At 36.8% G+C, this 14,483-nt stretch overlaps 1 protein-coding gene across 2 annotated transcripts in view; it reads left to right on the top strand.

Moving 5' to 3' along the window:
- Positions 1-14,098, top strand: part of LOC135701751 (ATP-binding cassette sub-family G member 1) — a 51,665-nt gene extending 37,567 nt beyond the window's left edge. For both annotated transcript variants that reach the window (XM_065222668.1, XM_065222667.1), the window contains 6 exons: positions 5,222-5,339; positions 5,415-5,604; positions 11,765-12,592; positions 12,652-12,820; positions 12,888-12,988; positions 13,068-14,098. In XM_065222668.1, the coding sequence (XP_065078740.1) occupies positions 5,222-5,339; positions 5,415-5,604; positions 11,765-12,592; positions 12,652-12,820; positions 12,888-12,988; positions 13,068-13,568 (1,907 nt within the window). In that variant the 3' untranslated portion in view covers positions 13,569-14,098. The remainder of the gene's footprint in view (positions 1-5,221; positions 5,340-5,414; positions 5,605-11,764; positions 12,593-12,651; positions 12,821-12,887; positions 12,989-13,067) is intronic.
- Positions 14,099-14,483: the final 385 nt, after the last annotated feature.

Genomic DNA, 14,483 nt, shown 5'->3' on the forward strand with positions numbered 1-14,483 from the left:
ATGAAACTGGAGATAAATTTAACGTTTCCACAAAGCTATTAAACTTCTCAACATTGTATGGGCATTGCAGATCATCTGCTGATGGAACTGCCTTCAATGATGGAACCGATGGTACCGTATCTGAAGGAACGAAGAAAATTTAAAAATAATAATAAGTGCAATTAGGAGATTGCAGTTAAAAATTGATAGAATCATCAAGATGACTGTTCTTACCTAGCTCATTTACGGATTGATGGCTATTCGTAGATGAACCTGGATCATCACTATGCTGCTGCCTACTAGTTGACGGTTGAATATTTACTTCATTTCCAACTGATCGGCGTTTTTTCATAACTGGACTTCTATTATGAGATATCACGCTACGGCAAGACTCACAAATGCTCATCGTTTCATCAATTTTGTGGTTATATCCTAGAGAATATATTTTTTCTACCATCGTTGACGATATGGCCCGTAACTTATTTCGGTAGCATCTCGGATTATTTATATTTGCATAATATTTCAATCCTTTGAGCCTTAATTTACTACTTTGGTCCATGATAATAATTTTACTATAACTTTTTTTTTTATTTCTTTATTATCGAGATTTTCAGCCACAGGCTGGTTCATCTCCCAATTTACAAAAACTTGTCTTAACAACTTTCGTTATCAGATTGACTGCTGTTTGTATGAAATCAACCTTAGTTTTATAGTGCTCATAGGTAGAATGAAGTGGTAGGTATATAATGTTAATGGTTTAGGTATAAACAACAGAAGGGCACATAGAATTATGATGCGATAGGTTGACTTCCCAAATCGTTGTTGATACGAAAGAAGATCTCAATTTAAATTTTATTCATACCTAATTCTTTAGGGATAATTTTATCTAAGAATGCTAAGTTGCTATAGAAGTATCGGGTTTTGCCTCAGTAGTAGACAATGTAATCAATTATATTATTTTCTAATGATATAAGCCCTTTTCATATGGAATTCTCGATTAATCCAAGTGATTAGTTGCTGATTAGACAAAATTTAATCACAAATTGAGCTTCATTGAGTTCTAAGATGATTTTGAACTTCACAGATATAGTTTTGTGTGAAAATGGCAAATTAAAGAAAAATCAGTTCAGACATGAAAAAGTTTTTGTAAGAAAAACTTTTTTTTTCTTTGAAAGTGCCCATCTTGTGATGTATGGATGGATGGTAGTAAACATAATTACCTATCTTGAGGCAAAGTTTCATCCAAATCAAACATGGGCATTTTTTTATTCGAATTTAAATTTTAAAACAGACTAGCACAGTTTTTTTTTGTATTGTGATGCTGCCCCATCTGACATAAAAGTAATTTTAGAAAAATCTATCGATTGCTTAATAAAATCTATCATTTTTTAGATGAACAACTGAACTGCAACTGTATCGTGAGTCATTACTTCTGATAAATGAAGCTAACATTTTCAAGTTTATTGTCTTTCTTAAAATAAACTTCAAATGGATGTATTGTTGCTTGAGAACTATTCCAGTGATATTGTTGTGCAGCGTTTTGGATAATGAATGAATAATTTTCAGAAAAATCACAAATTGCTAGAAAGCACACTTTTTGCAAGCACGGAAAAAGCAATCAAATGTTCTAGTTGAAATATTACACAGCATTTTTTCTATTATTGCATCTTGTGACATAATTTTTAAACTGTGATCATTAATTTTTCATTTTCAGTAATTGTACAAATACATACATTATGTATACCAGTAGAATCAAGCAAAATGCAATGTTTTGGTAGCAATTGTCTAAATACAGTGAAACCAATATTAATTTCTTAATATTTATAAACAAACATCATGTACGCTTCTTTGAGGGACATCATTAACAGGCGTTTTTGAACGTGTTCTTTTCGTCCATTTCTAAACTCGGAAATAAAATCATTTGTTCCGGGCATAGGTCTACTAATATCATTGTCATCAAAAAATTCCCTAACTAGTTTTTTGTATCATCGTTGATCCCATGCTCACTTCTTTTGTTGGGTGTGCTTAGAATACCCTGCTCATTAACAAGGCTCTTCACCTGCCTCACCATGTACGTTGGTGCGTTGAATTCTGCTACGACTTTATTCACGGACCAAGACTTTGGCAATACTGATAATACTGTTATCTGATCTTTTCTGTAAGCTGTAGGCGAATTAAACTTCTCTTTTAGCTGCACAATCATTTCTTTGTATGCCTCGACTTTGCTAGTGTCTGCTGTATTTAGGACAAATATATTTTTGCGCACTGCTTTTGAAATTACTAGAGATTTTTTTGAACAATAATCCATGCTCCTCATGTTCCTCGATGAAACTGGAGATAAATTTAACGTTTCCACAAAGCTATTAAACTTCTCAACATTGTATGGGCATTGCAGATCATCTGCTGATGGAACTGCCTTCAATGATGGAACCGATGGTACCGTATCTGAAGGAACGAAGAAAATTTAAAAATAATAATAAGTGCAATTAGGAGATTGCAGTTAAAAATTGATAGAATCATCAAGATGACTGTTCTTACCTAGCTCATTTACGGATTGATGGCTATTCGTAGATGAACCTGGATCATCACTATGCTGCTGCCTACTAGTTGACGGTTGAATATTTACTTCATTTCCAACTGATCGGCGTTTTTTCATAACTGGACTTCTATTATGAGATATCACGCTACGGCAAGACTCACAAATGCTCATCGTTTCATCAATTTTGTGGTTATATCCTAGAGAATATATTTTTTCTACCATCGTTGACGATATGGCCCGTAACTTATTTCGGTAGCATCTCGGATTATTTATATTTGCATAATATTTCAATCCTTTGAGCCTTAATTTACTACTTTGGTCCATGATAATAATTTTACTATAACTTTTTTTTTTATTTCTTTATTATCGAGATTTTCAGCCACAGGCTGGTTCATCTCCCAATTTACAAAAACTTGTCTTAACAACTTTCGTTATCAGATTGACTGCTGTTTGTATGAAATCAACCTTAGTTTTATAGTGCTCATAGGTAGAATGAAGTGGTAGGTATATAATGTTAATGGTTTAGGTATAAACAACAGAAGGGCACATAGAATTATGATGCGATAGGTTGACTTCCCAAATCGTTGTTGATACGAAAGAAGATCTCAATTTAAATTTTATTCATACCTAATTCTTTAGGGATAATTTTATCTAAGAATGCTAAGTTGCTATAGAAGTATCGGGTTTTGCCTCAGTAGTAGACAATGTAATCAATTATATTATTTTCTAATGATATAAGCCCTTTTCATATGGAATTCTCGATTAATCCAAGTGATTAGTTGCTGATTAGACAAAATTTAATCACAAATTGAGCTTCATTGAGTTCTAAGATGATTTTGAACTTCACAGATATAGTTTTGTGTGAAAATGGCAAATTAAAGAAAAATCAGTTCAGACATGAAAAAGTTTTTGTAAGAAAAACTTTTTTTTTCTTTGAAAGTGCCCATCTTGTGATGTATGGATGGATGGTAGTAAACATAATTACCTATCTTGAGGCAAAGTTTCATCCAAATCAAACATGGGCATTTTTTTATTCGAATTTAAATTTTAAAACTCGATTTTTTTCAGTACTTTTTTTCAAAAACTTAGACAATTTCCTAAAAGTCATCCATACAACACATTTTTGCAGGAGTTGTCATTTTTCCATAATATTTTTTTTTGGAAAAAAAATGCAGAAAAAGTTTGGCCCTTCTCAAATGTTAGTTTAGATAAATTTTGGAAAAACTAAGTTTATGCAAAAGTGCTAATTTAGTCAAAGTCTACACTTTTAGAAAATTTCATTAAAATCTGAGAGGGTGTTGCCAGCTTCGATTCGAAATGCGTCTCTAAACTGTGCTTAAACTGTGTTCAATATAGAAACCATAAGTAATAAATCTTTTAAAAAAATCATATTTTGTTTTTAAAGGAAAAAAAATGAAGCTAATGAATCTGCAAATGTTCTATAGAAAACATATATATCATTCTGGTTGCACTGGTTGAAGCCATCAGCTGATATGAAAAAGGCAGCAAAAGGATGATGCAAAATCAAAAACATAGGTTTGAGTTCTGGAATCAGTTTTGGAAAAATCGTTTGTAACCAAAGTGTACAAAGTATGGTTTTAAATCTATCAACTACTATACTTACTTGACTTGGTTGGACTTGGTGGCTAGGCGCATAATTATTTTATTGGCATGATAGGTCGTTAATATTGGCAAATTTAAATGATTTTTTTAATAATGTATAAAGCAAATGAAAACTTGGCTAGGTAAAGTTTATTCTTGCTTTTTCAAATGTAAATCAAATTGCATGCAATCTTATGCAAAAGATAAATTGTGTAGCTTTGTGTAGCTAACATTTTAAACATTATTGATGTCCCTGTTTGTAAACTAATTCAATGATAATATCATACATCAAACATCAAATAAAGTCGAGTTCACGTGCTTCTATTGAAGCCGGCGCTTGAGCGGTTGGTGGTAGATATATTCTGCTATAAGTTATTCTCTGAAGTAAAAAAAACGTTCCAATCATTGTTTTACCATGCCGGCTCGGCTGCTGGCTGGTACCGACAGACCTGTTTGCGGTCATGCATATAAATTTATCACGACCACGGCCTTGGCAGAGAAGAAAGAAACAAAAAATGGCAAACAGGTTGCTCGCTAGAAAATTCGTTTCTCTTGTTAGGCAAAAGAAAAAAAACTAACACAAATAAGGCTAATTGGCCGATTGATGCACGCACTTTAGGCTAGTTGTTAAGATTTCTATGCGAAGTGAATACTTAAAACTTATTTTACTTCCTATGTGTAGAAATGTTTGCCCATTAAGACGAATCCGTTGGGTAATTGCTCAAGCTTCATTGCATTTCGTATGGGATTTGTTATCTGCGATGCTTCATTTTACCCGTCAATCGCCTGTAGAAATGACGAAGTTCATTGTTATGACAGGGTAAATACTGCAGTTTGTATTTCTCATTAATTTCCCACTGGAATAACTATCGCAACACGCAATCGATTTCTCCTCCCGGATCGAATCAACGTAGAGTTGTTCTCTCGCAGCTTAATTAAGGGTTGATTCACAAGCGAAGCCTCGTCATGGCGGCATTTATAATAATGCAAGTATGAGACACGTGACTGACCGTGACCTTCGCAGGAAATGCTCGTTTTATTATTCCGTTGTTCGCAAAGATAAATTACAATCTCGTCTTTTTTTCGCAACGTTCTTTTCAGATGTGAAAACCATTCTGAAAGAGGTCAGCGGCAGGCTTCGCTCAGGCGAGCTGACGGCCATCATGGGACCTTCAGGAGCAGGAAAGAGTACGCTGCTGAACATTCTCACTGGATACAAGTACGAACCAATCAATCAAAAAAAAAAGAAAGGTTTTCGCTTTCAACAGCATTCACTTTCTGTGCATTTCCGTAGGACCACAAACATCGAAGGATCGATCACGATGAATGGCAAGGAACGTAACCTCAGCCAGTTCCGCAAGCTGTCGGCCTACATCATGCAGGACAATCAGTTGCATGCCAATCTGACAGTCGAGGAGGCGATGCATGTGGCCGCGAGTCTCAAGTTGAGCCAGAAAGTGGAGAAAAGTGAGAAGATGCACGTGGTAAGTGAAGGGGTGAGGATATGGAAAGTGGTGCAAATAGAAATATTAAATGAAAGGTTATTAATAGGTAGGAGAAATGGATGTAATGTCAGCCTAAATGCCCCTAATTTGGACCCCTACATAAATTCAGCAAACGAATAAATTTTCGATAGCGACCAAAAATATCCATTAGTACCGTCCCAATGACGCGTTCATCTAGATAAAAATGATAAATAGCAGATTTATAGCGATGGGCCCAATCTTAGATCCATAGGCCAATATTAGAGCCATCCTAACAAACAATTTTAGCTGCAGGTTAACTTATACAGGCAAAAATTAGCTGCATAAGGCAAATTTTGGCTATATAAGCTAATCTGCAGCTAAAATTGTTTGTTGGGATTTCCTCTATATCAAAAGAATTCGGCATGTAGAAAAAGAAGTTTGACCCTTAGGGTGGGTCAACTTTACAATCCCTTGATCTTCACAGCTATTTTGATCTGTCTTAAGGTCCCGAACACCTGTGCAAAGTTGATCGAGTTTGGCTACGATCTGGATTTGCAGGATAAGTGTGTATGGAAAATGTATCCCATATATGGGAAACGGATCGAACTATTCTTTTGCTTTTCAAAAATTTAAAAATGAGCGGCACCGGTGGTGTAGTGGTAAGCGAGACTCATTATGACCCCAGGCAATTTTTGCAATCTTGATTATTAATTATCAACGATGTTTTTTTATTTAATGTAGAAATATTTTCGAATTTTATTGAATACACTTTTAAATGGTTTACGCAAAGAACTTAGCTTTATTTTCGAGGTACAGACAAAGGGTTAAGTGAAGTGCTAATTGGGCTTGCATTATCAATGAAAATATTCACAATATGGAAGGTGGAAGGTAACACTTTAAAGCTTGGCGAATAGTAATCAGTAAAAGGTGATGAACCACTCAGAGATATGACGAGCACCTTAATGATAATGAGTACATGTGAACTGGGAACATTTGTTTTATGTTACTTTGTATACATAGTAGTTTTTCTAGTGTAAACTATCCAGTGTCATGAATTCTATAATCATGAAACCAACAATGTAGATAGCTTTTTTGGAGGTCGTATACGATCGATCATGCTCAAAGAGACATCAGGAAAAAAGATAATTTCCAGAACTTAGCTATAATGTACATTACGAAAAAAAAACCTTCCTAACTTGACGAAACAAATAGTTGTTGATATGTATTCGTGATACTTTGCGTTGAAATCAGATCACATTTCAAATATAATGACGAGGCTGAGTAACTTAGAAGTTACCGTTTCTGATTACAGAGCACAAGGTTGGGAGTTTAATCCCAGACCCGTCCCTTTCCTCGTATTTGTCAGTATGTCTTATTATCTATCTCCATTAGATTTAAATTATTAAATGAATCCAGATCAAAAATAACCAGACCCACACTAACAAAACTTCCTCCCCTTCCAATTGCAATCGTAGAGACACAGAGATAAACACAGTCTTTATAACAACAGTTGTCATACTAATCATCCTTTGCCTTCTCAAAAAATCGTGGAGATGTGGCCGGTTCTGATCTATAAATAGCTAAATAGCTGGACTTACACATTGAAGATGGTTAAGCTAATTTCAATCGCTATCGATGTACAGGGTACGTGACGAATTTTTGCAGTAAATTTCAAACAGTAATTTCTCATGCTTGTGCATCATGATTTAGATATATTTGGCAGCACTGGATAGCTTATACTGTTAGGTGTAAGATTTAAACAAACAATGTTGAGTAAACGTAAAGATGTCGAAACAAGAGAGCAATCTGTCAGCCGTTGTCGCTTTGTTGCGCGCCGGAGTATGCATGAAAGAAATAATTCGGTCGGTAAATGTGTATGAAAGAACAGTGTATAATATTAAAAAAGGCTTGGGAAAGTGATAAGACCTGCTCATACTGCTAATAAAGCACAGAAATGGCTTACGGAAAATATTTCGTAAATTTGGGAGGAAGAAATTTGGCCCCCAAGCAGTCCCGATATCAATCCGTTGGATTATTTTGTATAGGGCGTCGTCCAACGGGATACCAATAGAACCCCTCACACCACACTTAAGTCGCTAAAAGCTAAAATCAAGGCAGTGATGACATTTATGGATCGAAACATTTTAAAACGTGCATACTGCAGTTTCCGGAAGCGTCTAACTACAGTCGTCGAAAGGGAAGGCAATTTTTTTGAATAAATTTACTTACAACTTTCATATGTTGCGAAAGAAAATAAAGCGCACAAAATTCATTGCTAGAATAACTAACTGGTGTATTTTTTCTCAAATATGCCATTTACTGCAAAAATTCGTCACGCACCCTGTATATGGTTCTCTGTGCAGTTCCACTTGTTCTGATCAGAAACGGAGTAGAAACTACGATATTCACGACCTTAATAAAAAAAAATACAGTCAAATCTGCCACGAGATGAACTAGCCAACGAACCCAAAATTTCGCTATTACTCGGTGGCTACCCTGGCTATTTTGACCACATTTCCTTACAAATTTACAATATTTAAATACTCGAACCTGTTGATCCCTTAAATGCCGATTTAGAAAGAGTTTACTGTAATAATATTTATCCTTTTCTCCTCTTTCAGTGACTCGTTTTCCGTATCTCTCATCCTGTCTCTTTATCTGTTCACTCTTACTTTCATACACACGCTGCATCTAGCACCGCAAGGATGCTGATTTTGATATGTAGATCAATATGTAAGCGTAAGTCATTATTTGTGTTCATCGCTATGCCATATATTTCAAGAATGAGTATGGCAAAATGGACGAAATTTTCACCCTATAGTGTCGCAAAATCACGTTTTTTTAAAAATTCAATATTTCGGACTTGCACCACCTTTAAATGGTAACAACAAAAGCTTAATTTGCTATATGCTTCTAAATAAGCCCCAATAATCATCTGGCTCATGGGAAAACATATGCCTAAATAAATAAAGCTACCCTATTGCAGGGAGTTGTGGTCTGCCATACAAGCTTAACCCACTCTAATGACGCTGTTTACACCTCTGCATGTAATGTAACTGCTATGTTTTCCGCATTAGCTGGATTCTAGCCCGATTTCAAGGCCGAATTACATTCACCCGAATTGCATTTACCAGAAAAAAATTGGTTAAGAGTAAATTAGTTCCACTAATGCCAGCTAAGGTTGCTTTCACCTATTCCGCTATAAACAATGTTTTACGGAATTATAAAATCGTCAAATCAGGCGTAACATTTGATAACGGCACAAAAACTTTTGTAAATAAAAGTTGTAAGGCCCTTTACAAGCGAACCGAAGTACACCCACGCACAACAATACAATTATTGTAGAGGTTAAAATTTACCCCACCCGATGATGTTGTTGGTTTTTCGTGGGCACTCTTCGGTTCGCGTATAAGGGGCCTTACAACTTTTGTTTACAAAAGCTTTTGTGCCGTTATCAAATGTTACGCCTGAAATGATATGATGATATTTTGAACATTTAAATTTCAAGACTAGGTTTTTTCCCCCTTGATTTGTTTTCCGTACTTAGTACTAATGTTACTGACGCCAAGGAGGCAGCTCCCATACGTGGAGCCTGTCTATCGACCCATCAACTCATAGACCGGGGACCAACGGCTTTACTTCCCCCGGAAGGCGTGATCATAGATCTTATGCCTCAGAAAATCCCGGTGGCACCGACTGGGATTGAACCCAGGCCTTTTGGGGTGAGAGGCAATCACGCTTACCACTACACCACCAGCGCCGCTACAAGACTAGGATAAAAAGCATGTGTTTGGAACATAGTGAGGGGTGGCGAAAACAACCCCCGCCAAGAGTGACAAGGCAAAGGGGCGAATTCATAGAGGTTTGTGCTAGCAATTTCTTAATGACATAAATTTCATTGACAATTAATCAATGGACGTAATTTCAAAGCTAAACAGGAAAGATCTCCTAGGGGAATCTGAAAAGTATTCTTATGGATTTTCGATGTGAATTTGGAAGTTTTTTATTGTAAAATTTAGTAATTTTGAAAAGTATTCAATACATTGTGAAATGAACTTCAGGTGACTTCTTTGGAGAATTCCATTGATTGTAAGTAGAAGCCCAGAAGTATTCCAAAGGAAATTCGGAGCAAGATGCAATAGGAGCTCTGCAGACAATTCAATTAACAGTTCTCAGTAATTTCTGACCACTATTCCAAGAAAGGTCAGACAAGAGCTCCAAAGAACTCCTGACTTTATTTGCAAGAGAATTTCGATAACAATGCTAAGGAAATCTGAATATGCAAACAGGAACTCTAAGGAGCATATTATTTGATGGAGAACATTTATTTTTTTGGAGAACATATTAAGTGCTTTAAAAAGTAATGTTTTTACTGCTTCATGGTAATGATTTATGTAGTTGGAGATGCTTAAAGTCAAATATCATACTTAAAATGGGCATTTTATACGATAACTGAGGAGCTGAAAGTTTCGTTATAGTATGGCAGTGTAAAAACTACAAGGGGTTGAACGGACTACGCGGTATGATATAATAAATATTTTTATCAACTGCAGCAGGAGCTTGTGTTTTGTGTAGGAATAGGAATTTTAACGGGGTTCTCTCTGTTTATACTTGTTAATATGACTATGATTGCCCTGAAAAGAACCTTTTGATATGAATTTTAGTTGGGACATATTCAGAAAATTAACTCTTTTGGAAAATGTTGGTGGCCCTGAAAGGGGCTTAAAGCCTTTGGAAGATGATGATGACGTGAAGGCAGCTGCGTATTCAGTGACGGAATCACGGATCACATTTTTTCGGCACACCTTCAGTACACCTAGGGTTTCCTCGTACATCAGACCGGAGATGAGCTTGACACCACCACGTCGAGCCAGACGACGAATGGCAGGCCCTGGATGTTATCACACGATGACACTTGGCGACTCCTTTACCAAATCCTTTGCCACCCTTGCCACGACCTGGTCATGCCTCCTGGTTGTTTACCGTTGAACGGGTGAATCGCAACTAATGCGAAGGCGCAGTTAGCTACCTGTTATATAGACAACCAGCTCCGCCGGTAGCATATTTTCTCGCTTCCTATTGGCTATACACAGTAATAGTTTGGTAAGCAGTTCGGTGATTTTTCACAGATTTCCTGTGATTTTTCAACGAATATCTGTGAAAAATCACAGGAAATCTGTGAAAAATCACCGAACTGTTTACCGAACGTTCAGATGTTGAGATTTCGGTAAAATTTAACAGATTTCGGTAAAATAATCTTAGTGTGTAGGGAATGCTGAGGAGAATTCCTAAAGAATAATAGTACTAGTTGTAGCATTTATGTATAGAATTCTATGGTAGTTCTGACTCAGATAATTCGACGGGGTATGCGAAGAGAATTCCAGGAAAGCTTTGAACATTTACAATGAAATTGTTAAGCTAATTCAGATTTAGTTATAAGTTTATTTTTTATTTTTGAATCACCTTAACAATTTTGTTGCAAGTGGAATTAGCGGTTGACCGAATCTTCAAGATTTTGGGACATGATTATTTTATTTTCAACATTCTGGGACTGGGGCTTGTGAGATTTTAAACATGACATTTTCTCGATACGCTGGACACAGAAAAAAAAACAATTAAAAAAAAAACAAATAATTAGAAGGAGAAATATGCGCGATTGTGAGAAAAACAAAATCACTCACAATTTCCAACATTTTTCGAAGTCCAGGATTTTTGAAAGATTTGCAAAGTTTAAGAGAATCGAACGTTTGAAACTATGGTATTTTAAAGAATATGACACTTTTGCAAAATGAGTTTAGCATCACAATCAAAAAGATATTAAAAGCTCTCCAATCCAACATTGGGAAAATTCACCTTATTTTACGAAGATCAATATAGTTGTTAGTTGTTATGTTTATAAGTATGGGGTTTTATGTGTTTTATGTCGCATTATGTTTTTTGGCATCACGAACTTGGTTCTCAGCATTTAATGTGAATGTCATTGATTTTGTTTTCAAAGTGTCTTGTGTTTTGCTGTTTCGGTTTGTGGGTTACAGAAATTTTTACATTCAGTTCAGCACAGTATGCTAAAAAAAACTCTAGATTTATAGTTGCGGTGCATGCTGATGGAATTTTGTTACGCTAGTGGAGATCTAGTTTTGCTCAATTATTTACATTGCTTATTTTGCTTTTCCCCCAGATCAAGGAAATTCTGGATACCCTCGGCTTGGACGAGCACCGATCCACCCTTACGAGGAATCTCTCCGGAGGACAGCAGAAGCGTCTCTCGATTGCCCTCGAATTGGTGAATAACCCACCGATTATGTTCTTCGATGAACCAACTTCCGGTTTGGACAGTTCAACTTGCTTCCAGTGCGTGAGCCTGTTGAAGTTCCTGGCGCGAGGTGGCCGAACAATCATCTGCACCATTCATCAACCTTCGGCTCGTTTGTTCGAAATGTTCGATCAACTGTACACCCTTGCCGATGGACAGTGCGTGTACCAGGGAAATACCAAACAGTTGGTACCATTCCTCGGCACGCTCGATCTGGAATGCCCATCGTATCACAATCCGGCCAGCTACATCATTGAAGTGGCTTGTGGCGAGCACGGAGACCATACGCGCAAACTAGTCAATGCTATTGACAATGGAAAACGTGACATCAGAGGAGAGCTGGATTTCCCAGCGTTAAAGAACAAGAAGAATGAAAATGGAAACGCCAACGCCAACCTCAAGTCAAACTATGATAAGCTGAACGGAAGCAACAACAAATACGCCGATAATTTGAACATTGGAGGAAATGGACTTCTGCCATCGTCTATGGTCAACGATATTGCTAAGGAAACTACCACCGAATCAATCAAAATTAACGTTGAACCGGAGAAGGAACCCGAGGTGAATTCAGCTCTCCTGCCAATCGACGGCCAGTTGGATGCGGGACTATCTCCAGAGCGATATCCTACCTCCGAATTCCATCAATTCTGGGTTGTGTTGAAACGGACGTTGCTTTTCAGTAGACGTGATTGGGTAAACTTCGAATTGCTTGATTAATTTTATTTATCTAAATGTTACGCCACTTTTTTCAGACTCTCATGTACCTTCGTTTGTTCGCACATATACTGGTTGGTTTCCTGATTGGTGCGCTGTACTATGATATCGGCAATGACGGTGCTAAGGTACTGAGTAATTTGGGATTCCTGTTCTTTAACATGCTGTTCCTGATGTACACATCCATGACGATTACGATTTTGTCTTGTAAGAATTACGGATTGACAAGAGACTATATCGGATTAAATCGTACTAAATTATACTTCCATTTCAGTCCCTCTCGAGATGCCTGTCTTGCTAAAGGAAAACTTTAATCGATGGTACTCTTTACGATCATACTACCTAGCGATAACGGTATCAGACATTCCATTCCAAGTAAGCATCATCATTGACAGTTATAGTCTGAGTCAGCATCCTGGAGTATGGAAATACATGATCTATTTTTTCTCCCCAGGCTATCTTCTGCGTTTTCTACGTATCGATCGTGTATTACTTCACGTCCCAGCCGCTCGAATGGTTCCGTTTCGCAATGTTCCTGGGATCCTGTTTGCTGATTTCCTTCGTTGCACAGAGTGTTGGTCTGGTTGTCGGTGCCGCTATGAACGTTCAAAACGGTGTGTTCCTCGCTCCAGTTATGTCGGTTCCATTCCTGCTGTTCTCTGGGTTCTTCGTCTCGTTTGACGCCATTCCAATCTATCTTCGGTGGATTACCTACCTGTCGTACATCCGGTATGGATTCGAGGGAACTGCCCTGGCTACCTACTCCTACGGGCGCGAAAAGCTCAAGTGCCACCAGGTGTACTGTCACTTCAAATCGCCAACGACTACTCTCGAGGAACTTGACATGCTTGACGCCAACTTCACCTTGGATATTGTAGCCTTAGTCGTCATATTTGTAGTGCTTAGAATTGCCGCATTCCTGTTCCTGCGATGGAAGCTCAAAACTACTAGATAAGGAAATATCTAGCTCAGAATCGTAGCAAAGATAATGTTATTTTTTAAATATTTTCAACATTATACAAAGTTATTACTCGAGAATAGTTTTCTAGTGAAGGGGTTTAGATTTAATGATTTACAAATCGTACACCAAATCATTGTGATGATGGGAGCAATACGTGAGATCAATTTTGAATGGAAAATTGGTGAAATTACCTTAGATAGCAATCTTTCTACTGACACATAATAAAAGATCAGCAACAAATCAATACAGAAAACAAAACAAAATGAGGCTGTGCTTCAATTAGAACTGTTTCATTGGAAAACCTATTATATTGGCATGACCTAGCATAAACCAATACTTCAGAGACTAACATTATCAAGGGATTGTGGATTTGGCATAGAAATAGTTTTTTTTTATGAATTTAAAAGAATTGTTAAGTAACAATGATTTGTACAACTTTACAACAGATTGCCGGCTTTTTGAACGTACCAATTGTGATAGCATTTTGAATGGAAGAAAAATAAACAAGGTGATACAAATTGAAACGTACGCTAGCTCCTGTAGTTCTTCTTTGATGTATCTGTAAAACATCCATGGTTTTGTTGTATATTGCTTCCTTCTTTTTATTCTTCGTGGCTTTTAACATCTCTGATTTGGGCCTTAGGTTCGCTTAGATTCTGATCCTATCAAACATGCTGGGACTTACAGAAAAGGCCCAACCTAGAATCATAAATGGCATAAGATTTATTCGTTGAGGTTCCCTGGTTACACCTCTGTACATAAAGCGACTATGATGACAAGTGAAGTTAAGTCCTATCATTTTGATATGTACTTGAGATTTTCTTAGTGCACATTGAGGTCCATAACATCCCAAATTATGGCTAAAATTGGTCCATAAACAGCAAAGTTAGAACTGTTTCCAGATGCGTT

The sequence above is a fragment of the Ochlerotatus camptorhynchus genome, unplaced genomic scaffold (genome assembly GCF_037179485.1).
Source record: "Ochlerotatus camptorhynchus isolate MF236.1 unplaced genomic scaffold, CSIRO-AGI_Acam_v1.1 ptg000176l, whole genome shotgun sequence".
Classification (NCBI taxonomy): domain Eukaryota; kingdom Metazoa; phylum Arthropoda; class Insecta; order Diptera; family Culicidae; genus Ochlerotatus; species Ochlerotatus camptorhynchus.